This window comes from Lepidochelys kempii, chromosome 3, assembly GCF_965140265.1.
Source record: "Lepidochelys kempii isolate rLepKem1 chromosome 3, rLepKem1.hap2, whole genome shotgun sequence".
NCBI classification, from domain to species: domain Eukaryota; kingdom Metazoa; phylum Chordata; order Testudines; family Cheloniidae; genus Lepidochelys; species Lepidochelys kempii.
This window is the reverse complement of record NC_133258.1, coordinates 581,823-604,863: the sequence shown is the minus strand read 5'-3', so window position 1 is coordinate 604,863 and position 23,041 is coordinate 581,823. Positions and strand designations below refer to the sequence as shown.

At 48.9% G+C, this 23,041-nt stretch overlaps 1 protein-coding gene across 7 annotated transcripts in view; it reads right to left on the bottom strand.

Annotated features, from left to right (window-relative positions):
• IFT172 (intraflagellar transport 172) overlaps positions 1-23,041 on the bottom strand; it is a 151,634-nt gene that overhangs the window by 48,585 nt on the left and 80,008 nt on the right. For all 7 annotated transcript variants that reach the window (XR_012157848.1, XM_073335400.1, XM_073335399.1 and 4 more), the window contains 5 exons: positions 22,333-22,500; positions 21,767-21,903; positions 19,807-19,914; positions 19,198-19,282; positions 18,338-18,430 (listed from right to left, as the gene is read on the bottom strand). Coding sequence is in view for 6 of the 7 variants with exons in the window: in XM_073335400.1 (XP_073191501.1) it covers positions 18,338-18,430; positions 19,198-19,282; positions 19,807-19,914; positions 21,767-21,903; positions 22,333-22,500 (591 nt within the window). In the remaining variant the exon portion in view is untranslated. The remainder of the gene's footprint in view (positions 1-18,337; positions 18,431-19,197; positions 19,283-19,806; positions 19,915-21,766; positions 21,904-22,332; positions 22,501-23,041) is intronic.

Here is a 23,041-nt window from a genome sequence, read left to right as displayed (position 1 = left end):
TATCTGAGCATAAGCTTTCGTGAGCTACAGCTCACTTCATCGGATGCATTGGTTAGTCTCTAAGGTGCCACTAGTACTCCTTTCCTTTTTGCGAATACAGACTAACACGGCTCCTACTTTGAAACCTGTAAGATTTTTGTGAATGATGCACATGGTAGTGACTCCCTGGCCTAGGGGCTGATGCCATGGGGGCAGAAGGGGTAAAAAGCTGTCCTGGGGCAGAGCCAGAGACATGAGATCTTGTGTCAGGTAACTGTCTGGGGTGGGAGGAATGGATTGTTGAAGGACTGGCTGACACCAACCCACATCAATGGAGGATCCAGAAAGAGCCCCAAACACTGAACAACTAACACCTATCCAAGCGAAACTCCAAGACCCGTTCCTGCCATGAGATCTGAACTTTGTGTTGTCAAGATTTATGGGTCCCTCATTTGAGCCTTTGGTTACTTGCTCGCTGCTGCATCCATTAATGAAAGTGCCATTTCTGGTTGCCGTTACCTCGGCCAGAAGAGTAGGAGAGCTGCATGCCCCAGTGCCAGCCTAGCCTGTTCTGAGGTGCAGTCTGACCTACTGAATCAAAAGTGCTAGAGGCCATATGCCCCAAGGAGCCTCAGCTTCACGCTGTTGTGACCAAGTGAGCTTTCATAGCTGTAACAATTGATCCAATTGCCAAAACTATAACGGTTCAGAAAAGAACTAGATAAATTCATGGAGGATAGATCCATCAATGGCTATTAGCCAAGATGCTCGGGACGCAACTCCATGCTCTGTGTCCCTAGCCTCTGACTGTCAGAAGCTGAGTGTGGAAGACAGGGGATGGGTCACTTGATAGTTGCCCTGTTCTGTTCATTCCCTCTGAAGCATCTGGCACTGGCCACTGTCCGAAGACAGGACACTGGGTTAGATGGACCATTGGTTTGACCCAGTCTGGCCATTCTTATGGATTGTCTGAATCCTCAGGTCCGGAAGAAAAACTCTGGCTTGAGACAAGTCCAGTAAAGCCCTTATATACTATCCTCTGGACAGGGGAAAGGAGACATTCTCTGCACTGACTAGCAGTCCCAGAGCACTGAATGTTGACTGGATCAGGACTACACAAAACCTGGAGTCTGGATCACAAGCTAGTCATCTAGGTAGGGGTAAACTTGAATACCTGATCTTCTCAGGAAGCCAGCTACTACTGCCATAACTTTTGTAAAACCCCTGGGAGTTGCTGACAGGTCAAATGGTAGTACAGTGAACTGCTGATGATTTTGATTTACCACATATCTGAGGTACTTCTTGTGAACTTGGTTGACTGCCACATGGAAGTAGGCATCTTTTAAGTCAAGGTTGGCACACCAGTCCCCGGATCCAGGGAGGAGATAACAGAAGTTAGGGTGACCATGAGAGACTTTATCTTTTTTAAGAATATGTTGAGTTGACACAGGTTTAAAACTGGACTGAGACTGTCCCCCTTCGCTTTTGGGTTTAGGAAGTAACAGGAATAAAACCCCTTCCCTCTTGGACAGTGTAGAACCTCTTCTTTGGCCCCTGAGCGAAGGAGAGATTGCAGCTCCTGGAGAAGGAGCTCCTCATAGGCGTGATCCCTGCAGAGGAATACAGGCGGGGAGGGAGAGGAAGAAACAAACTGAAGGGTATATCCCACTTCCACAATGCTCACGTCCCACTGGGTGAAGTAAGGTGGGAGCAAGCACTGAGGAAGTGGAACAGATGGTTTGCAAATGTGGGGGAAGTAGGATCTGGAGAGATGGAGACTGGCATGGCGTCCTCGACTGGCCCATCAAAATGACTGCTGGGCAGTTCCCAGGTGTCTTGAAGGGCCCAGAGCTGGAGCCAAAGTAACAGGAGGGAGAGGCCTGCACGTCTAACCCCTGCACTTCTTTTTTGACAGGTCCTGACAAGGAGGTGGAGTGGAAAACCAGTGGATCTGCTGAGGTCAATAGTGCTTTCTGACCCAGCAGGCAGGGCCGGCTCACAACATTTGGCACCTGTGGCGGGGAGCTCAAATGACGCCCCCATGTCCCCTTGCTTGGGCCAAAACTTTGAAAGGTCTCAATTCTGCCTTCTTCCTGCTCTACTCCTCTCATGGTCCTGCTCTGCCACCTACCCCAATAAAGGAGAACTAACAACTTAAAAGGCCTTGTTCAAAAATTTTAAGTAACACTTCACTTTCTAACGCCGGAACGGCAAATGTAACTTTTCTTGTCTGCCTAGTAAACACTGGCATGTTTATCTGTTTGAATAATCAAAGTGGTGCCTTCTTGGCTGCAAAGATTTGAGCTGCTTCCTGAAGGTCCACAGTCTGGGCCAGCTCATGCTCTATTGAGATGGTTGCAAAGCCAACTAGCTTCTCCTGTGTCACTGTGGCAACTGTTACAGGAAGTGTTAGAAGTATGCGCAGAGCAACAAAAGCATTTGGAAAGAGGGTGGTCATCTTATTTGTGCACATATATTCCAGAACAGCCTTTGGAGTTGATCTTGCTGAAATGTATCTTGAAAGGGCTTTCAGTTCATCACCGAAATCACTCACATCAATATCGTGCATCTCATCATGTGTAAACACTGTCTCTAGTGCCCTGCATTGCTGGTGTAGGTCTTCTTCAGGTATAGTGAGGAGTTTTGGAATGTCATACAACATCCCAAATATACTGCTGTGTTCATAGAATCATAGAATATTAGGGTTGGAAGGGACCTCAAGAGATCATCTAGTCCAACCCCCTGCTCAAAGCAGGACCAATCCCCAATTAAATCATCCCAGCCAGGGCTTTGTCAAGCCTGACCTTAAAAACTTCTAAGGAAGGAGATTTCACCACCTCCCTAGGTAACGCATTCCAGTGTTTCACCACCCTCCTAGTGAAAAAGTTTTTCCTAATATCCAACCTAAACCTCCCCCACTGCAACTTGAGACCATTACTCCTTGTCCTGTCCTCTTCTACCACTGAGAATAGTCTAGAACCATCCTCTCTGGAATCACCTCTCAGGTAGTTGAAAGCAGCTATCAAATCCCCCCTCATTCTTCTCTTCTGCAGACTAAACAATCCCAGTTCCCTCAGCCTCTCCACATAAGTCATGTGTTCCAGACCCCTAATCATTTTTGTTGCCCTCCGCTGGACTCTTTCCAATTGATCCACATCCTTCTTGTAGTGTGGGGCCCAAAACTGGACACAGTACTCCAGATGAGGCCTCACCAATGTCAAATAGAGGGGGACGATCACGTCCCTCAATCTGCTCGCTATGCCCCTACTTATACATCCCAAAATGCCATTGGCCTTTGGAAAGAGTTCCTTGAGCTGCATGAAATGTTCTTCAACTGACTGGATTGCATAATGTAGCACCTGGTTAAAGAATTCAACTTTGAATTGTTATCTGGAGTATCTTATGGGATTATCCCGTGCCTCGTAATCAAAATGTCTTCTTCTTCGGTAACTCTTGTATTCTTGAATGGGTGGGAAAATAGCTTCAGTGTGAAGTTCCTCTGCCAACTTCTGTGCACTTTTCAGAACGTTTTGAAATCCCTCATCTGACCAGTAAGACTGTAGGTATGACTTTGCTTTGTCCAGTTGTTCCATTGCTCCAGATATATCAAGGTCAACACCTTGGAGTCTTTTGCTTACAACATTTATTTCAAACAGAATGTCATGCCACAACACTAAGCCACACAGAAATTTGAAGTTATGTTTGTTTCTGGTGATTCCGTTTCCCTCTGCCACTGTTCTCCCACGAACAGTTCCTGTCATAGCATTATCCTCCATAATGGCAACTATGGCATCATCTATCTTCCCAATTTGGCGGTTGATAGGCTTTATCGCCTTCACTCGACTTTCCCATCGTCTGGCACTCAGTGGTTTCAGTGTCAGAGAGGATGTTCCCAGATGTTGCTTCAAAATTTGCCATTGATGAGTTGATGCAGAGAAAAATACATCGATGCTTTGAATTACATTAAAAAATTCAGCAGCCTCACGAGAAGCTGATGCTGCATCACTGACCACCAAGTTCAATGAATGAGAACTGCATGGGACAAAAAAAGCTCGAGGGTTTAACTCTCGGATCCATGTCTGCACTCCTCTGTTCCGTCCTCTACCATTATCGTAGCCCTGACCTTTCATGTCAGCTATCGCAATTCCCGTATCTTCCAGCTTTTTAAGAAGCACATTTGTCATACCAGCTCCGGTAGTATCATCAATGTCAATAAATTCTAGGAAATGCTCTCTGACAGACATCATTGCAGGGACATTGTCACTAGGTTCTGTTGTTGTTACAAAACGCACCATTAAAGTCATTTGATCCTTATGGCTGATGTCAGGTGTGCCGTCCAGAATAACAGAGTAATATCTTTCAGAGTAACAGCCGTGTTAGTCTGTATTCGCAAAAAGAAAAGGAGTACTTGTGGCACCTTAGAGACTAACCAATTTATCTGAGCATAAGCTTTCGTGAGCTACAGCTCACTTCATCGGATGCATACTGTGGAAAGTGTAGAAGATCTTTTTATACACACAAAGCATGAAAAAATACCTCCCCCCACCCCACTCTCCTGCTGGTAATAGCTTATCTAAAGTGATCACTCTCCTTACAATGTGTATGATAATCAAGTTGGGCCATTTCCAGCACAAATCCAGGTTCTCTCACCAGCCCCCCCACCACACACACAAACCCACTCTCCTGCTGGTAATAGCTTATCTAAAGTGACCACTCTCCTTACAATGTGTATGATAATCAAGGTGGGCCATTTCCAGCACAAATCCAGGGTTTAATAATAATATTTTGCTGACTTCAGATCTGCCACAATCTTCTGTTTGACTTTTATGCCAGTAACTGTGTGATCTCATTTTGAATTGTTTTTCCAAGGTGGTGGGGTGTGTACATTTCTTGGGTGGTGACTCTTCTTAGATGCTCCTAGAGTACTGCACCAAACTCAGCCATCAGCGCCACAGTTTTAAGGAAGTTTCCACTGTCTGGCACATACAGCTGATCTGCAGTGCCACGCAGGGCTAGGTTTTGGGTAGCAAGCATTCTCACAATGGCAATGAGCCTTTTCAGAACATTTTGCCAGTAAAGTTGGCAAATCTTCTCTTGATGCTGATCATCTGTGGCGGCCTTTAACTTTAGTCTCATCTCAAGCTCTTTCCGCCTGTGGAATGCTCTCTGGTGATTTGCTGCCTTCTCATGGCATGCCAGATTTCTTGCCAGATTTTTCCAGTCCTTTGTTCCTGTAGAACCCAATGTGGCTGGAACATTAGACCGGAAGAGTTTGCAACAAAGACAGTATGCAGCATTCTGGGTTTTTGAGAACATAAACCATGGCCTCTTCACTTTGTCACCACTTGGGATTTCACACCAGTAACGTGTTGGATGGAAACTTCGATTTTCATTGTCTTTGGGGAACATGAAGTTTTTCACTTGCTGTGGCCCATGCAGTACAAGGAAGTCCCTCGGGCTACTGCTCAAGTGGGTCCACAGTCCTGGATCCTCTAGACGTAAGGAACTAAACTCAGCAGCAGCTGTTTCTTGCGCCTCCACCACACTCTTCTCTGATCTACACTTCAGGAATGTGCAGGGTTCCATCCATTTGAGATGGAGATACGGATGCTGCAGTAGCTGCCAGGTCACCTGCACTCTGACTACCTGGAAGATCAGGCATCTCCTCACCACTCACATCCTCACTGGGGCTGGAAGGCTCACCATGAACATTTGTGTCTATGTATCTCGGGAGAGCTCCTTCCTGCTTAGACAGAAAAGCTTCCTTTGCTTTCTTTCTTTTTCTGAATGCTGTCCCAGAGGGGCATTTTCTTCTTTCACTCATGACTGGTGTTCTGGGACAGCTATAGTGGCTCTCAACACTCAATTGAAGGGGACAAATAAGCAGGCTGGTAGCAGCGCCTAAGTGAGGGAAGAGGTCAGCGTCTTAAGGGGCTAACTGGCTTCTACTACTTCAGTTGACTGCCTGTTCTCCCCAGGTGGGTTCAGGGAAGCAGCAGGAAACAGGAAGCTCCCTGAGAAGCGGGGGTTAATAAGTCCAGGCTCCTGGGGGTGCTAGAGAGGTACATAAGAGGCTCCTGCTCCTCTCTGTCCCTGCAGCTCCTGCTGCTTTCTGTTATTCCCCCTCACCTTTTCTCCTGCCTGCCTGTTATGTCTCTTGTGCCCTCCTTCCTCCAGCACAGCACTCCCCCATCTCTGTGCATCCAGAGCAGAGAGAATACAGATGCACCAGCAGCAGACACAATTTTCTGGGTCCTAGTGGTGCCTCCCCACAGTCTGGCACCTGAGGCAGCTACCTCAGTTCGCCTCATGGTAAGGCCAGCCCTGCCGGCAGGCATGTACAAGCCCACAGAGCTTGTTGTTCACTTCGTCTGAGAACAGAGAAGGACCCTCAAACGGCAAGTCCTGAATAGTACTCTGGACTTCACAGGGGAGACCAGAAGACTGTAACCATGAGGATCTCTGCATGGCAACAATGGAAGCCACGATTCTAGCAGCTGAGTCTACCACGTCCAGCTCAGCCTTCAGTGAGGTTCTCAGTACTCGTCTGCCCTCGTTCACCAGTGAAGAGAACTTCTGCCTTGCATTCTCAGGAAGCAGTTCTTAGAACTTCTCAATGGAGCCCCATACATTAAAATAATAGAATCAAAGAATCATGGGACTGGAAGGGACCTCATGAAGTCATCTAGTCCTGTCCCCTGGCCTCAAGGCAGGACTAAGTACTATCTAGACCACCCCTGACAGGGGTTTGTCATAAGGCCCCAGCAGAGCCTGCTGGTTGGCAATTCAAAGCTTCAATCCTCTAGTTGAATAAATGTTCCTGCCAAACAAGTCCAATCTCTTTGAGTCCTTTGATTTGGGGGGTGACAGCCTGATGCCCCATCGCTCTCTCTCATTAGCTGCTGTAACAACTAAGGACCCTGGAAATGGGTGGGAGTAAAGATATTCAAAGTCTTGGGAGGGCAAATAGTGCTTCTGCTCTGCTCTCTTTGAGGTGGGAGGCAATGAAGATGGGGTCTTCCATAGCAACTTTACAGATGCCAATATTGCCTCATTAATTGGCAGTCCCATCCTAGAGGGACCTGCCATTGATCAAACATCAATCAGGTGAGATGAGGACTCCCTGACTGCCTCGACCTGCAGCCACCCTCCCTCACAATTCCTGATCATGAAGGGTGAAGTTGCCTCTGAGGAAACTGCCTTGTCCGGAGAGGAGGAGGAGGAAGACAAGACTGGACGTGGTTCAATTTCTTCTACAGGCTGTTCCTCTGCTTTCAACGCCTCTTCTTGACGCTTGGTCCTGAGCCCAGTACTGGACTTGGTATGGGCAGCTCGGTGCAAGGACTCCCCGCCCCCCCCGAGAAGAGGGCACTGAGTAGGCACGATGAGGGGAGGATCTAGAAGTTGGGGGGAAAACCCAGGGGTTCCAACAAGCCACCGATATAGGCCTGGCCCCCAGTGATCTCCTGGGCAGATTTCCACAGAAGTGCCCATGTTGGGGTTACGCTGGTGGGTGGAGAGGAGGAGAGAGGGGGGATCTGCGGGATATGCTCCAGCACTGTGAAATACGAGACCCATTGTTGAGTCCGGCAGTGACGCTCCCCTTCCCTCTGACCATGAAGGGGCTGGCCCAGTGGGTGTTGGGGGCTGGGCACGGCATTGCCGGCATTGCTGGCTTCCCCTCAGACGATGCCGACGGGCCGCTTGTCCAGGAAGCAGGAACACCGCTGGTGTTGGTGCCAGACGGGCCAGTGAGGCCCAGGGATCTGACTCCTGCGCGGCCAGTGACACACAGCGGCAGAGAAAATTCCTGGCTATTGCCAAGACTTCCAGGGCTCTCGGCGCTGAGTCTGAGTCTGCCACTGCAGAGCTGCTACTTCTGGCCCTGCCCTCAAAGGTGCCCTCTCCGGCACCGAAGCCAACTGTGCCGACTTAGGCACGGATTTGGAGGGGAGCGCTTAGATTTCATATACACTCTATACCAGGCTTGCAAGGTGGAGCTCTTCCCCTGGTTGGTTCCTCTTTGAAAGACTTATATTTCTTCCTCGGCACAGGTGAAGGAGATCGCTGCCAGGACTCCAGCAACACTGGAGGTGAGCTTGTCACTGGAGTGGTAGCCCTTGGCACCGAGTTGGACCAGGACAGCTCCAGGAGCAGTCTGAATGCTGCCTCCATCAGCAGGAATTTCAGCCTTGCCTCCCTGGCCTTCTCATTCTAGGCTTCAATTCCCAGCAACCTGGCATGGGTCTTTCACACGTGATTTGCCCAGGCACTTAAGACAACCACTGTGTGGGTCGCTCACCAGCATAGGCTTTGAGCAAGAAGCACTTGGCTTGAAGCCCAGCAACTGGGGCATGCCTCGGTGCCGGCAGCAGAACACTGAAAGGGAGAAAAACAATAAAATCAACCCTCCCCCCTGCCCCCTTTTTTTTTAACCAAACAACTAAAACTTACTAACTATAACAACTGCTATACCACAACGATACTACCTACACCGCAGAGAGAAAGCTGTTCTGGCAACGAACAGGGGCTCCAGTGACTGCCACAGGCGGTAAGAAGGAACGATGAGCAGGCTAGCGGCTGCTCTGCCCTTCAGACCTGACTGCAGTGGTATGCAGCAGCAGAGGGTGCTCGAGCAGCCCAATGGATGCCGCTGAGGGGAAAAGCTTCCAATGGCCATGTGCTGGGAGCACAGATACGAAGAGTGGAATGCACATGTGCAATCTCTCGAAGAAGAAAAACAAGGTTAGACAAAGGAAACAGCAAGAAAATGGCGTAAGACCATAGAATCACAGAATCATAGAATATCAGGGTTGGAAGGGACCTCAGGAGGTATCTAGTCCAACCCCCTGCTCAAAAGCAGGACCAATCCCCAATTAAATCATCCCAGCCAGGGCTTTGTCAAGCCTGACCTTAAAAACTTCTAAGGAAGGAGATTCTACCACCTCCCTAGGCAACGCATTCCAGTGTTTCACCACCCTCCTAGTGAAAAAGTTTTTCCTAATATCCAACCTAAACCTCCCACACTGCAACTTGAGACCATTACTCCTTGTCCTGTCCTCTTCTACCACTGAGAATAGTCTAGAACCATCCTCTCTGGAACCACCTCTCAGGTAGTTGAAAGCAGCTATCAAATCCCCCCTCATTCTTCTCTTCTGCAGACTAAACAATCCCAGTTCCCTCAGCCTCTCCTCATTAGTCATGTGTTCCAGACCTCTAATCATTTTTGTTGCCCTTCGCTGGACTCTTTTCAATTTATCCACATTCTTCTTGTAGTGTGGGGCCCAAAACTGGACACAGTACTCCAGATGAGGCCTCACCAATGTTGAATAGAGGGGGACGATCACGTCCCTCGATCTGCTCGCTATGCCCCTACTTATACATCCCAAAATGCCATTGGCCTTCTTGGCAACAAGGGCACACTGCTGACTCATATCCAGCTTCTCGTCCACTGTCACCCCTAGGTCCTTTTCCGCAGAACTGCTGCCGAGCCATTCGGTCCCTAGTCTGTAGCTGTGCATTGGGTTCTTCCGTCCTAAGTGCAGGACCCTGCACTTAACCTTATTGAACCTCATCAGATTTCTTTTGGCCCAATCCTCCAATTTGTCTAGGTCCTTCTGTATCCTATCCCTGCCCTCCAGCGTATCTACCACTCCTCCCAGTTTAGTATCATCCGCAAATTTGCTGAGAGTGCAATCCACACCATCCTCCAGATCATTTATGAAAATATTGAACAAAACCGGCCCCAGGACCGACCCCTGGGGCACTCCACTTGACACCGGCTGCCAACTAGACATGGAGCCATTGACCACTACCCATTGAGCCCGACAGAACCAGCTCCTAAGAACAGCATCGCAGAGCTGTGCAGGGAGAGAGGGTTAAGCTTTGGGAAGTTAAACGAGGTGCAGCTGATTGCTCGCCTGGAGAAGGATGATTGGACCAAGAACCAGGATCCAGATACACGTGGGATTCCAAGAGAGTCCAAGGGCAACAAGGGCAGCCGCAGCAGTGTATCCTCGTGGCCCAATTCCCCGGCAGCAAGTGTCCTCATGGCCCAATTCCACAGTGCTAGATTTGAAGGGGCAGAAGTTGGTGCCGAGGGAGAAGAACCTTCAGCTAGAGAAACAGAAGCTGAAGAATTGCAAGAGGCAGGGACAGCATGAACTGAATTTGGAGATGCAGAGGAGCAAGAGGTTCCATAGAGGAGTATGTGTGGAGAGACCATGAGAAGCCAATTCCCCAGGGAATCTATGTACCAACTTGCCAAACAGACAGAGTGAATACTGGGGACTATGAACAGATCCAAAAGGCTCTACTGCTTAAGTTTGACTGGAAACCTGAGGCTTACAGGGAAAGGTTTCAGGGTGTACAAATGACTCATGATATGATGTATACAATAGCTACCACCCTGATGGGAGGAGATGTCCACAAATGAGGTAAAGGTGCAGATGTTGCTACGTCGGAACATTTATATGGCCTAGTTGGGTTAGAGCAACTCTATGAGATATGTCCCCACGAGCTTAAATGTGGTTAGTGTAGAGGAAGCCTGAGGATCTGTGTAGTCCAGGCCAACTGGTGTCAGAAGTTGTGGACAGTAGGTCCAGGTATGAAAAGACAATAAGTCCAGAGGGGACTGGTCTAAGCATGGGTCATAGAGTCTCAGAATTTAAAGCCAGAAGCGACCACTAGACTATGTAGTTTGACCTCTTGTATATCACAGGTCACCAACCACCACCCAGCAAAGGCACACTAAACCCAACAACCCAAATGAGACCAAAGTATTACAGCCCACAGGAGACTAGACAATCATAGAATCGTAGGACTAGAAGGGACCTCAAGAGGTCTTCTAGTCCAGTCCCCTGAACTCAAAGCAGGACTAAGTATTATCTAGACCAGGGGTTCTCAAACTTCATTGCACTGTGACCCCTTTCTGACAACAAAAATTATTACATGACCCCAGGAGGGGGGACCAAAGTCTGAGCCCACCTGGATGGGGGGGCTAAAGCCAAAGGGCTTCAGCCCCAGGCAGGGGGCCTGTAACCTGAACCCCACCGCCTAGCACTGAAGCCCTCAGGCTTCAGCTTTGGCCTTGGGCGGTGGGGCTCAGGCTTCGGCTTCAGCCCCAGGCTCCAGCAAGTCTAAGCCAGCCCTGGTGACCCCATTAAAATGGGCTCGTGACCCACTTTGGGATAATGACCCACAGTTTGAGAACCGTTGATCTAGACGATCCCTGACAGGTGTTTGTCTAACCTGATCTTAAAAATCTTTAATGATGGAGTTTCCACAGCCTCCGCAGGTAATTTATTCCAGTGCTTAACCACCCTAACAGCTAGGAAGTTTCTCCTAATGTCCAACCTAAACCTCCCTTCCTGCAATTTAAGCCCATCGCTTCTTGTCCTATCCGCAGAAGTTAAGGAGAACAATTTTTCTCCCTCCTCCTTGTAACAACCTTTTATGTACTTGTAACTCTTGTCATGTCCCCCCTTAGTCATAGGGGATCACAAGCTAAATATGAGTGAACAGTGGAACACTGTTGCAAAAAAAGAGAACATCATTCTGGGATGTATTAGCAGGAGCGTTGGAAGCAAAACACGTGAAGTAATTCTTCTGCTCTACTCTGCGCTAATTAGGCCTCAACTGGAGTATTGTGTCCAGTTCTGGGCACCACATTTCAGGAAAGATATGAACAAATTGGAAAAAGTCCAGAGAAGAGCAACACAAATGATTAAAGGTCTAGAAAACATGACCTTTGAGGGAAGATTGAAAAAACTGGGTTTGTTCACTCTGGAGAAGAGAAGACTGAGAGAGGACATGAAAACGGTTTTCAAGTACATTAAAGGTTGTTACAAGAACGAGGGAGAAAAATTTTTCTCCTTAACCTCTGAGGACAGGACAAGAAGCAATGGGCTTAAATTGCAGCGAGGGCGGTTTAGGCTGAACATTAGGAAAAATGTCCTGTCGGAGTGGTAAAGAGCTGGAATAAATTACCTAGGGAGGTTGTGGAATCTCCATCATTGGCAATTTTTAAGAGCAGATTAGACAAACACCTGTCAGGGATGGTCTAGAGATAATACTTAGTCTTGCCTTGAGTCCAGGGGTTTGGATCAGAAGACCTCTCGAGGTCCCTTCCAGTCTTACAATTCTATGACTCTGTGTCCACCCTGCTAGTGACAAACTCACAAAATCTAAGGGAGGATGTGAAACTGTTCTGTATTGTGTTATGAAACCTGTGCTGTAAGAATCCTTGAAATGCCTGGGAAGAGAGCTACCAAAGGGGTAGGAAATCAGTTTTGGCACCCATGAATAACAACTGTGGGTTGAACTTCCCAGGTCTCTCTCGAAGAGGAAAAGATGTGACAAAATGGTAATTTCTATACTATTTTATGAGCATATTGTTGGCACGCGGTGTGCAGTGTTGTTGTAGCCGTGTTGTCTCCAGGGTATTAGGGAGACAAGGGGGGTGAGGTAATATCTTTTACTGGACCAGCTTCTGTTGGTGAGAAAGACAAGCTCTCAAGCTACACTTGCTAAACGAACTGTTCCACCTTGTATTTAGCTGTGACACTCTGAGTACCAGACCTGAAGAAGAGCTGTGCATAAGCTCGAAAGCGTGACTCTTTCACCAACAGAAGTTGGGTCCAATAAAAGATATTACCTCACCCCCCTTGTCTCTCTATGTGGTGACTTACTGGACTAAGGATTGCTAGCCAGTGGGTGTTAAAGGGCTGAAACCCTGCTCATGGGGCAGGGGCAGAGACAGAGACTTGAGATGTTTGTGTCACATAACTGTCTGGGGTGGGAGGAATGGATTGTTAAAGGTGTGACGTTATTGACATGAACTGTGACCATAAAGATCATTGTTGCAACCAAGGTCCTATAGTTGCACCAAATCTTGTACAAAGGAGGTCAAGAAAGGTGTCTACAGAAAGGTTTCAGAGTAGCAGCCATGTTAGTCTGTATCTGCAAAAAGAAAAGGAGGACTTGTGGCACCATAGAGACTAACCAATTTATTTGAGCATAAGCTTTCGTGAGCTACAGCTCACTTCATCGGATGCATGCAGTGGAAAATACAGTGGGGAGATTTATATACACAGAGAACATGAAACAATGGGTGTTACCATACACACTGTAACAAGAGTGATCAGGTAAGGTGAGCTATTACCAGCAGGAGAGCGGGGGCAAAAAACCTTTTGTAGTGATGATCAAGGTGGGCCATTTCCAGCAGTTGACAAGAACGTGTGAGGAACAGTGGTGGGGCGGGGGTGGGGTGGGGGGAATAAACATGGGGAAATAGTTTTACTTTGTGTAATGACCCATCCACTCCCAGTCTTTATTCAAGCCTAAGTTAATTGTATCCAGTTTGCAAATTAATTCCAATTCAGCAGTCTCTTATTGGAGTCTGTTTTTGATGTTTTTTTGTTGAAGAATCAATCATCAAGGATCTACAGCCTATCCTAAAGGACGATCCCTCACTCTCACAGATCTTGGGAGACAGGCCAGTCAAGTTTACAGACAGCCTCCCAACCTGAAGCAAATACTCACCAGCAACCACACACCACAACAGAACCACTAACCCAGGAACCTATCCTTGCAACAAAGCGCGTTGCCAACTGTATCCACATATCTATTCAGGGGACACCATCATAGGGCCTAATCACATCAGCCACACTATCAGAGGCTCGTTCACCTGCACATCTACCAATGTGATAGATGCCATCATGGGCCAGCAATGCCCCTCTGCCATGTACATTGGTCAAACTGGACAGTCTCTACATAAAAGAATAAATGGACACAAATCAGACGTCAAGAATTATAACATTCAAAAACCAGTCGGAGAACACTTCAATCTCTTTGGTCACTCGATTACAGACCTAAAAGTGGCAATTCTTCAAAAAAAAAAAAACCTTCAAAAACAGACTCCAACGAGAGACTGCTAAATTGGAATTAATTTGCAAACTGGATACAATTAACTTAGGCTTGAATAAAGACTGGGAGTGGATGGGTCATTAGCATCGCCTGCAAAAAGGTGAATCGTTCATGGATATGTGACTTGCCCAGGTGGCTACAAACTCCATCTTGTTGCTGTGATTTTGCACAGAAGAACAAAAGGGTTTCCGCCCACAAGAGAGAGAATATAAAAGTCCCTGGAAGCCCCTCCATTTTTGTCTTCAGCTGGCTCAAGAAATCGCCTCTCCACCCCTAAGAGATGCCTGAAAGAAACTGGAATAAAGGACAGTAACTACAGGAGTGTGAATGATTGCTGGACCCAGACTAGGAAGGAGTCCAGTCTGTGAAAGAAGCTTATTGGAACATCTCTGGGGGTGAGATTTCATCTGCAATCAGTTTCTTACTGTATTAGGCTTAGACTTGTGTGTTCTATTTTATTTTGCTTGGTAATTCACTTTGTTCTGTCTGTTATTACTTGGAACCACTTAAATCCTACTTTTTATATTTAATAAAATCACTTTTTGCTTATTAATTAACTCAGAGCAAGTAATTAATACCTGGGGGAGCAAACAGCTGTGCATCTCTCTCTATCAGCGTTATAGAGGGCGGACAATTTATGAGTTTACCCTGTATAAGCTTTATATGGAATAAAACGGATTTATTTGGGGTTTAGATCTTATTGGGAGCTGGGTGTCTAGGTGCTAGAGACAGGAGCACTTCTTAAGCTGTTTTCAGTTAAGTCTGCAGCTTTGGGGCGCATGGTTCAGACCCTGAGTCTTTGTTGGAGCAGACTGGCATGTCTGGCTCAACAAAGCAGGGTTCTGGAGGCCCAAACTGGCAGAGAAAATGGGCTCAGAGGTAGTCTCAGAACATCAGGTGACAGTCCCTAGGGGGTTTCTGTAATCTAACCCGTCACAAAAGGACTGTCTGAAACCAACCCACATCAACAGAAGATCCGGAAAGACAAAGGGGAGCTCCAGGGACTGAACAACTGACCCCTATTTATGGGAAACTGACAAAGAGACAGAGGGGGAGGGCCAACAAATGGATTCCACAACTGCTTGGCTTTGTGATGTGCTGGCTTGACCAGGCTGGACTATGTCTATGCAAACTTAAGGACTTTTTGACGCTGCGTTCCAGCTAACTAACCCTGCTCTGTTTTGAAATAGCTGCCTGGTGTCACTGCAAATACCTGAGGAGGTGCATTGGTCCCTGAAGATTGTATGAGTCTCTGTAATCTATCTCAGATGGACTCACTGGGCAGGAATCACAGTGTGAAACAGTAGTGCTGGAGCCCAGAGGCTCAGTTTAGGAGATGTGGCGGCCACGTGGTCTTCCCTTAAGGAAGAGAAGGACTCTTGGGGGTCTGCAGGGGTTCCTCCAAGGGACTACTTAAAAACGGGGCAGAGCACAGATCCTGTGGATCTGTGACAAAATGAAAGAGGCTTTTGAAGCCCATTTCATAGGTAGGCAGAATATTATGTGTGAAGGGCCAAATTTAATAGAGGGTGACAGGAACAAGGGGAAACAGTAGGGTTGCCAACAATACAAAGATTACACCTAGCAGAGAAACTGGAATGCATTAATGGCAGAAAGCAACCTGTACAGGAGATGTATCCACACATCTTCCCAGGGCCAGGACAGCTGTCAGGGGAGTTCAAAAGAAAACTGGTGCCATCAGTGACTCCCTTTGCTCTCACAGCCCCACACCACATACCCACACACTGCTAGCAAAAGTCAAAGAATTAAAGTGAATGGAAGATATGGGGGTTTCCCAGACAGAAGAACCCACAGACTGGTGTGCAAGAATTGTTGGAGTATTAAAAGCCCAGTGGCAAAATCCAGATTTGCATGGACTTTACACAATAAAATAAACATGTGCAGACAAAGAAAAGACACATGCTTCCTGCAATTGACCAGGCATTAGAGATTAATTTATCCCTGCGGCAGGTACTTCAGAAACAGATGCTCTCCAAAATCCATGAGGGACACTAAGGTATAAACAAGTGCAAGGCATTTGCACAAGAATTGGGTGGTCTCTGAGAAGGCAAATTCAGACCTTATGTAATAAGGAAAGAAAACAATTGCCAGAGCCACTGCTCTCTACAAAGCTACACGACAGACCATGGCAGTGGGTAGCGACAGTTTTTCTGGAAAGGACACATACATTATTGTAGCTGATTGACTTGGTTATCCTTCCACAGAGTTCCTCAGCACAATCATCCAGAAACTAAAGTCAATATCTGCAAGACAGGGAGTTCCTGAAGTCCTCATGTCTGATAATGGGCCTCAATTCACCTCTGAAACATCCCTAGCGTTTGCACAGGACTTTGATTTTGAACGTCATACTAGCAGTCCACATTACCCCAAGAGCAATGGGGAGGTGGAGAGGTCACTGCAGACATTACAAAGACTTCTGCAAACATCAGTGGACCCACAGAAAGGACTCCTGGCATATCAGTCAACACTGTTTGCCTCTGGGCGACCTCCAGCAGAACTTCTGGTGCAGACAGTGACGGAGGCTTTTACCTGTGGCACTGACTCAGCTCAAACCTCACTGGCCCGACCTGAAGGAATTTTGAGACAGGGATGCTGAAATAAATGTTTGGCAGCAGCCAAACTTGAATGTTTGGCATAGAACAAAAGCAGGGCCTGGACTAAGACCAGCAGCAAAGTTCAGTGTAAAGGCTTGCAGACATTTGGAATGTGGCAGAAACTCCCAGATCCTACCGAGACACGATTCCAAGAAGACTTCTCTGGAGGAACTGGCTCCATCTTCATATTTCCCAACCCAACAGAGGATCAGGAACCTGCAGGTACTCTGTGAGGACATGAGAGCCTCTCTTAAGAACTCCACACCCAAACTCAACAGAAATGAGAACACAGTCTGGATGTGTGGCCACATCCCCGCCACACCAAGATCTTTAGAGTACTGCTCAGGACTATTTAAATGCAATTGAAAACTAATATAATAATAATAATAACTGTATTATAATAATATAATATAATAATATTAATATTATATATAATATTATTATTATTATTATAATATAATAATAACTGTATTAGTGTAAACAGTTTTAAGAAATGTTCAGTGTATTTTGAATTGCTGTGTGTAAATACTCCAGTTATTAATTTAGGTTTTAATCTTTTATTATAAAGAAAGGGAGGTGTGGAGTGGTTACAGAGCTTCTGTTCTCCATGAGAATTATAGCAAAAGTGAAAGTGATGTATTTTTACCATTTCTTGCAACGTGACTTACACGCCAGCAGCATAGGGGAGACTATATTATTGATCCAATAAAGAGGAAAGAAACAACGTGAAAGGAGCAGACAGACCAAATGTACAACATTAGAACAGTGCACAACCCAACTGGGAGACCAAAGCATCTTTGGAGGATAGGTAGGAAAAGCTGTGCAAGATGTGGCAAGACACAAAGCCACAGCTGGCAACAACCAGCAAAAGAAACACAATATAGGAGATTCATAGATATTTAAGTCAGAAGGGACAATTATGATCATCTAGTCTGACCTCCTGCACAACGCAGGCCACAGAATTTCACCCACCACTCCTGCGAAAAACCTCTCACCTATGTCTGAGCTATTGAAGTCCTCAAATCGTGGTTTAAAGTCTTCAAGGAGCAGAGAATCCTCCAGCAAGTGACCCGTGCCCCATGCTACAGAGGAAGGCGAAAAACCTCCAGGGCCTCTTGCAATCTGCCCTGGGGGAAAATTCCTTCCCGACCCCAAATATGGCCATCAGCTAAACCCTGAGCATATGGGCAAGATTCACCAGCCAGATACTACAGAAAATTCTTTCCTGGGTAACTCAGATCCCACCCCATCTAATATCCCATCACAGGCCATTGGGCCTATTTACCATGAATATTTAATTACCAAAACCACGTTATCCCATCATACTATCTCCTCCATAAACTTATCGAGTTTAATCTTAAAGCCAGATAGATCTTTTGCCCCTACTGCTTCCCTTGGAAGGCTATTCCAAAACTTCACTCCTCTGATGGTTAGAAACCTTCGTCTAATTTCAAGTCTAAACTTCCCAATGACCAGTTTATATCCATTTGTTCTTGAGATGCCACAAAATGAGACATTTTGGATGTGTTGTAGTGAGCAGCTCAAAAAACATAGGAAGGAACTTCCTGGTAGAGAGTTCTCCGGATGTTGCGTATGTCTCCTCACACTACATCAACAAATGAGCCCCCCATCCCCGTACCTCAGGGAAAAGGTCACAGCCAATTAATCAGATCTCTGCCCCCACACCCCAGGGCAAACCCCATAGCCAACGAATGAGCCCCACCCCCGCAGGGCAAACCCCATAGCCAACGAACGAGCCCCACCCCTGCAGGGCAAACCCCATAGCCAACAACAGACCCCCAATTCCCTTCCCTCACCTGCTCCAGAAAGATCATCTCTGCCAGCTTGTAATTCTTCTCCAGCATGGCCAGGCGGGCACGCACCTGGTAATAATCTGTGCCGTCCCCACCCTATAAACACACACAAACATCTCAGACGAGCTGGGGGATGTGGCACTGGGCATGGTGCAAGGGAGGTGGCTGTGGGGGGCCAGCAACTGACACCCCATGAGGGAGGCAGCTGTACGAAAGGGGCTCTGGGTGCCCCGTGAGGGAGGCAGCCAGCAGAGTTGGGCGCTCTGGGCACCTCGTGAGGGAGGCAGCCAGGGGGCACTCTGGGCACCCCGTGAGGGAGGCAGCCAGGGGGGCTCTGGGCACCCCGTGAGGGAGGCAGCCGTGGGGGGTGTTCTGGGCACCCCATGAGGGAGGAAGATAGGGAGGCACTCTGGGCACCCCGTGAGGGAGGCAGCCGGGGGAGGGGGGCGCTCTGGGCACCCCGTGAGGGAGGCAGCCGGGGGAGGGGGGCACACTGGATACACATGAGGGAGGCAGTGGGGGGGGCACATTGGGCAGCCTATGAGGGAGGCAGCTGGGGGGGCTCTGGGCACCCGGTGAGGGAGGCAGCCGGGGGAGGGGAGCGCTCTGGGCACCCTGTGAGGGTGGCAGCCGGGGGAGGGGAGCGCTCTGGGCACCCCATGAGGGAGGCATCCGCAGGAGGGGGCTGGGAGGCCTGGGTGAAGGACAATGTAAGCAATTCCCACACGGCTCAGGGTCTCCAGAGACCCCTGCCAGGCCAGTGTGATTGGCTGCACACTCTCCATGCCAGGGGATGTAGGTGTGGTGCACGCACTCACACACGCACACATGCTGCTGCACAGCAGAAGTGAAGTTTGACTCACGTATTCTTTGGCCACCTGGTCGGCAATCTCATTGGTTTCATGGAGGAATCGCGCCTTTGACACGTGGCCCAGCGCTGAGAAGCATCTGGGCAGAGTGAGGAGAGCAGAGTTACCAGCAGCATGGGCTGCCAAGCATATACTTGGGCTTTCATCCGCCCTCAGACCCAAAAGGTGAGGCGAGGGTTCAGAACACTGGGGCAGGTAGTCACAGCGAAGTAAGGCCAAGCCATAACACAGTCTGACTCCACTGGAGGGAGCTCGAGCCCCATGCTCTGCCTGTTTTCCACCCCCAAAGGGCCATGAGCTCTGCTCTGCAGGAGAGAGCGCCAGCCATGTGCTCTGTCCACATTGTGATCTGTAGCAGAGCTATGCTACATGGGGATGTGTCCCCCACCTCTGCCCTAGGGCCTAGGATGGTAAGATGGAGCCAGCTCCTGGGATGGAGAACACTGGGCACCTCACTGCAGGAACTCTGGCTCACAAGTAGCACTGAAAGGCACAGGATCCAGTTCTCCTTGGCTAGAACCTGGGCCACTGGGATCGGGCCTTTGGGGGGCGAGGAACCCCCAGAAGGAAAGGTACCAGGGCGTATTTGGTTCCTCTCTGTACCTCTCAGCGATGTGCAGCTGCTTGGCTTCCAGGGCCAGTCTGCTTAGGGTCTTCCACATGGCTTCGGTCTCCGTGGACATTTCCAGCGTCTCCAAGAATGCAGCTGCCCTGGGGAGAGGAGGGTTTGCAGCACATTAGAGAAGAGGGAGGTGGGTTACCATGTTACCCTGCAGCCGGGATTGGGGCAGGTCACTGTGAGGCCCTGGGGCTGAGCAGCCCTTCAGCTGGGCCTGTCCGAGGAGTGTCTGACGCATTTTTCCACTTTGGAAAACCCTGATGGATTTTGTTCCACACAGTCACCACCCTTCGCCCGTTCTGGCCACAGACAGGGCTCTAGCTGGTGCTATATTAACTGCTCAGTCCCTGTCCTGCATGTCACCCCAGAGGCTCCGAAGCCCATCCAGCCCTGCCGCCCACTCTCTAGCTGTGTCTGAAACCAACTCCCTCACGCAGGAACAGGCTGTGGGCAGCCCAAGGAGCCCCACCTGCTGGACCACTCTGGGGATCCCCTGAAAAGCATCGCAGCTCTGTTGCTTATAACAGTCACAGACACACCCTGCTGTTACTCCTCTGGCTACAGCAGGGAAATCCTGTCCCCCCTGAACTCCCAGTGACTTCACTGGGGCCAGCGTCTCATACAGCGAGCCTCTGGGTGCTGAGAACTAGGCTGGCTCTTTTCGACCATTTGGCAAGAAGCACAAAGAAGTGCCATGTTTTACCTCAGAAGCAGCTCAATACTCCCCCACCCCCCCGCAACCTACCTCCCACTGTTATGCAAACAGAGGAGCCAAGGTGAAGTTCCAGCCCCACAGACGGCATCTGCATCCATGCACAGGTCCATGTGGGCTCAAGAGGCTTTTGCAGAGCTTCCCTTCTCTGAGGAGACCTGACATATGCATGCAGCCTAGAACAGGCCCTCACACACATTGCTCAGAACCTGCACTCGTCCCTTTGCACAGGTTTAAGAACGTAAGAACGGCCAGACTGGGTCAGAGCAAAGTTCCATCTAGCCCAGTGTCCTGTCTTCCGACAGTGGCCAGTGCCAGGTGCCCCAGAGGGAATGAACAGAACAGGGAATCATCAAATGATCCATCTCCTGTCCCCATCCCCAGCTTCTGGCAAACAGAGGCTCCATCCCTGCCCGTCCTGGCTAAACAGCCATTGATGGATCTATCCTCCAGGAACTTATCTAGCTCTTTTTTGAACCCTGTTATAGTCTTGGCCTTCACAACACCCTCTGGCAGAGTTCCACAGGTTGACTGTGCATTGTGTGACAAAATTCTTCCTTTTTTTGTTTTAAACTTGCTGTCTATTAATTTCATTGGGAGCCCCGGTTCTTGTGTTATGAGAATGAGTAAATAACACTTCCTTATTTACTGTCTCCACACCCGTCGTGATTTTATAGACCTCTGTCCTCTCCTGCCTTAGTCGTCTCACATCTATTAGCACACACTCATCCTCTGGCTGTGCTCTCATATTTGCACACATATCCTAGGACATCACACCTAGCTACTGCACTCCCTTCTGCTACTTATACTGGGCTCAGGGAAGTCTGGGCAGATTCATTCTGTAAGCTGCCACACCACTCACAGCTCCTGGCTCCGCTCCCCTCCAGCTCTCTGGGGATTTTCTCTCGCTGTCTGGGACCCTCTTCTTCCCTTGAACGAAACTGGCACCATGTCTGGTGGCTGCCCTCAGACACTGGTCTTGCTTTGAGCAGGGGGTTGGACTAGATGACCTCCTGAGGTCCCTTCTAACCCTGATATTCTATGATCTCCCTCCTGCCCACGCCATTCTGTTCAGTGGCCAGTTGCCCTGTCCCCCACAAATCGCACCGTCTGGGACGGATGGCTCCCCCACACCTGCTCTTCATCACAACACCTCACTTCCACCCACCTTTTAGCTTCCTTGTGGACTCCACTGCCCACCCCGCCCCGGGTCGCTGGCTGCCAGGACTCACCTGCTATAGTCCCCATCATCAATGGCTGTTCCAAACTCAATGAGCCCCTCGTCCAGCGTGTACGACACTGTGTTCACCCCTTCTGCCACTATCACCTCAGTCTTCCCATTGCTCCGCTCCAGGTTCACGATATCCCCCTGAAAGAGTCCCAGACACCTCAGCACCTCCACTCTCAGCTCCCATTCCACCTTCCACTGTGCGAGGGGAGAGGGCTGGGAGCGCACTGGGACAGCTCTGCCTTAGTCTCCTACAGGTAGATGAGCTCAGCAGAACGGACCCCCCACTAGGCACTTGGGCTAACCCCACCGTCACATGCAGAACTAAGAGAAAGGCCATTTCGCCCAGTGAGCTCCCCCACTTCATCCGCCCACTTTCTGCTCTCTCTATCCCCTCCTGCCCCCACAGCTTTCAGGAGGGTCAGACCCCAGGCTTCCTCCTGTTCCCCTTTCAAAGCACCACCCCATCTGTTCTCGCTGCATAAAATACTGAGCTGCCCAGCGCCCTCCCAGAACTCCTACACATGACGGTGGGGAGCTCTGGGGGAAGTGAGAAGACTGGAATTTTACCTTCAGCGGGAACATGGTAACTCGCTCTGGGGCATCATTGTTGTACCAAATGCAGAGGCTGTTTCTGTTCTGGGCCACCACCACGTCACTGCCTGGGACCCACTGCACATAGGAGCAATAGTTCAGGATCGTGGCCTTGGTGCTGCTCTCAATGTCATAAAGCTGCAACTAGATGAGGAAAGAGACAGAATCAGCAGGGTCTGTGATTGGCCTGTGACCCACCCCCAGCGAGGACACTGGTGCCCTGCTTCCAGCCACATCTCACATCCTGAGCCAGGTCAGGCCTGCTCAGCACCTCGATGGGAGATTTCCTAGGCACAGACGTCTGCTGCAGAGACTGCGGTGAGTAGGTCAGGGAGGGGGCAAAGCACTACGGATCCCAAGGACCCAGTATGGTGCTAGGCTGTGCTGTGGGGCCATTCCCAGAGAGAGCCGATTGTGATGATCTGGGAAACCTGTCTTCACAATGTAACAAATTGTGTGTGAGATTATGAACTCCCTGTATGTATCTTTACCAAGCTGCATGCTCCAGTCTGAATATACAGCCCTCATATATTGAGTATTAGCCCTTAAGAAATCCAGGGTCTTTATTAACAACATGATTTTTAAGGTCTAGCAAAGTTATAAATAATCTCCCCGGCTGGTCTGCCAAAAGTGCTGGGCAGGTTTCGTTTGAGGATGAGGACTTACATGTGCATAGACAATCCAG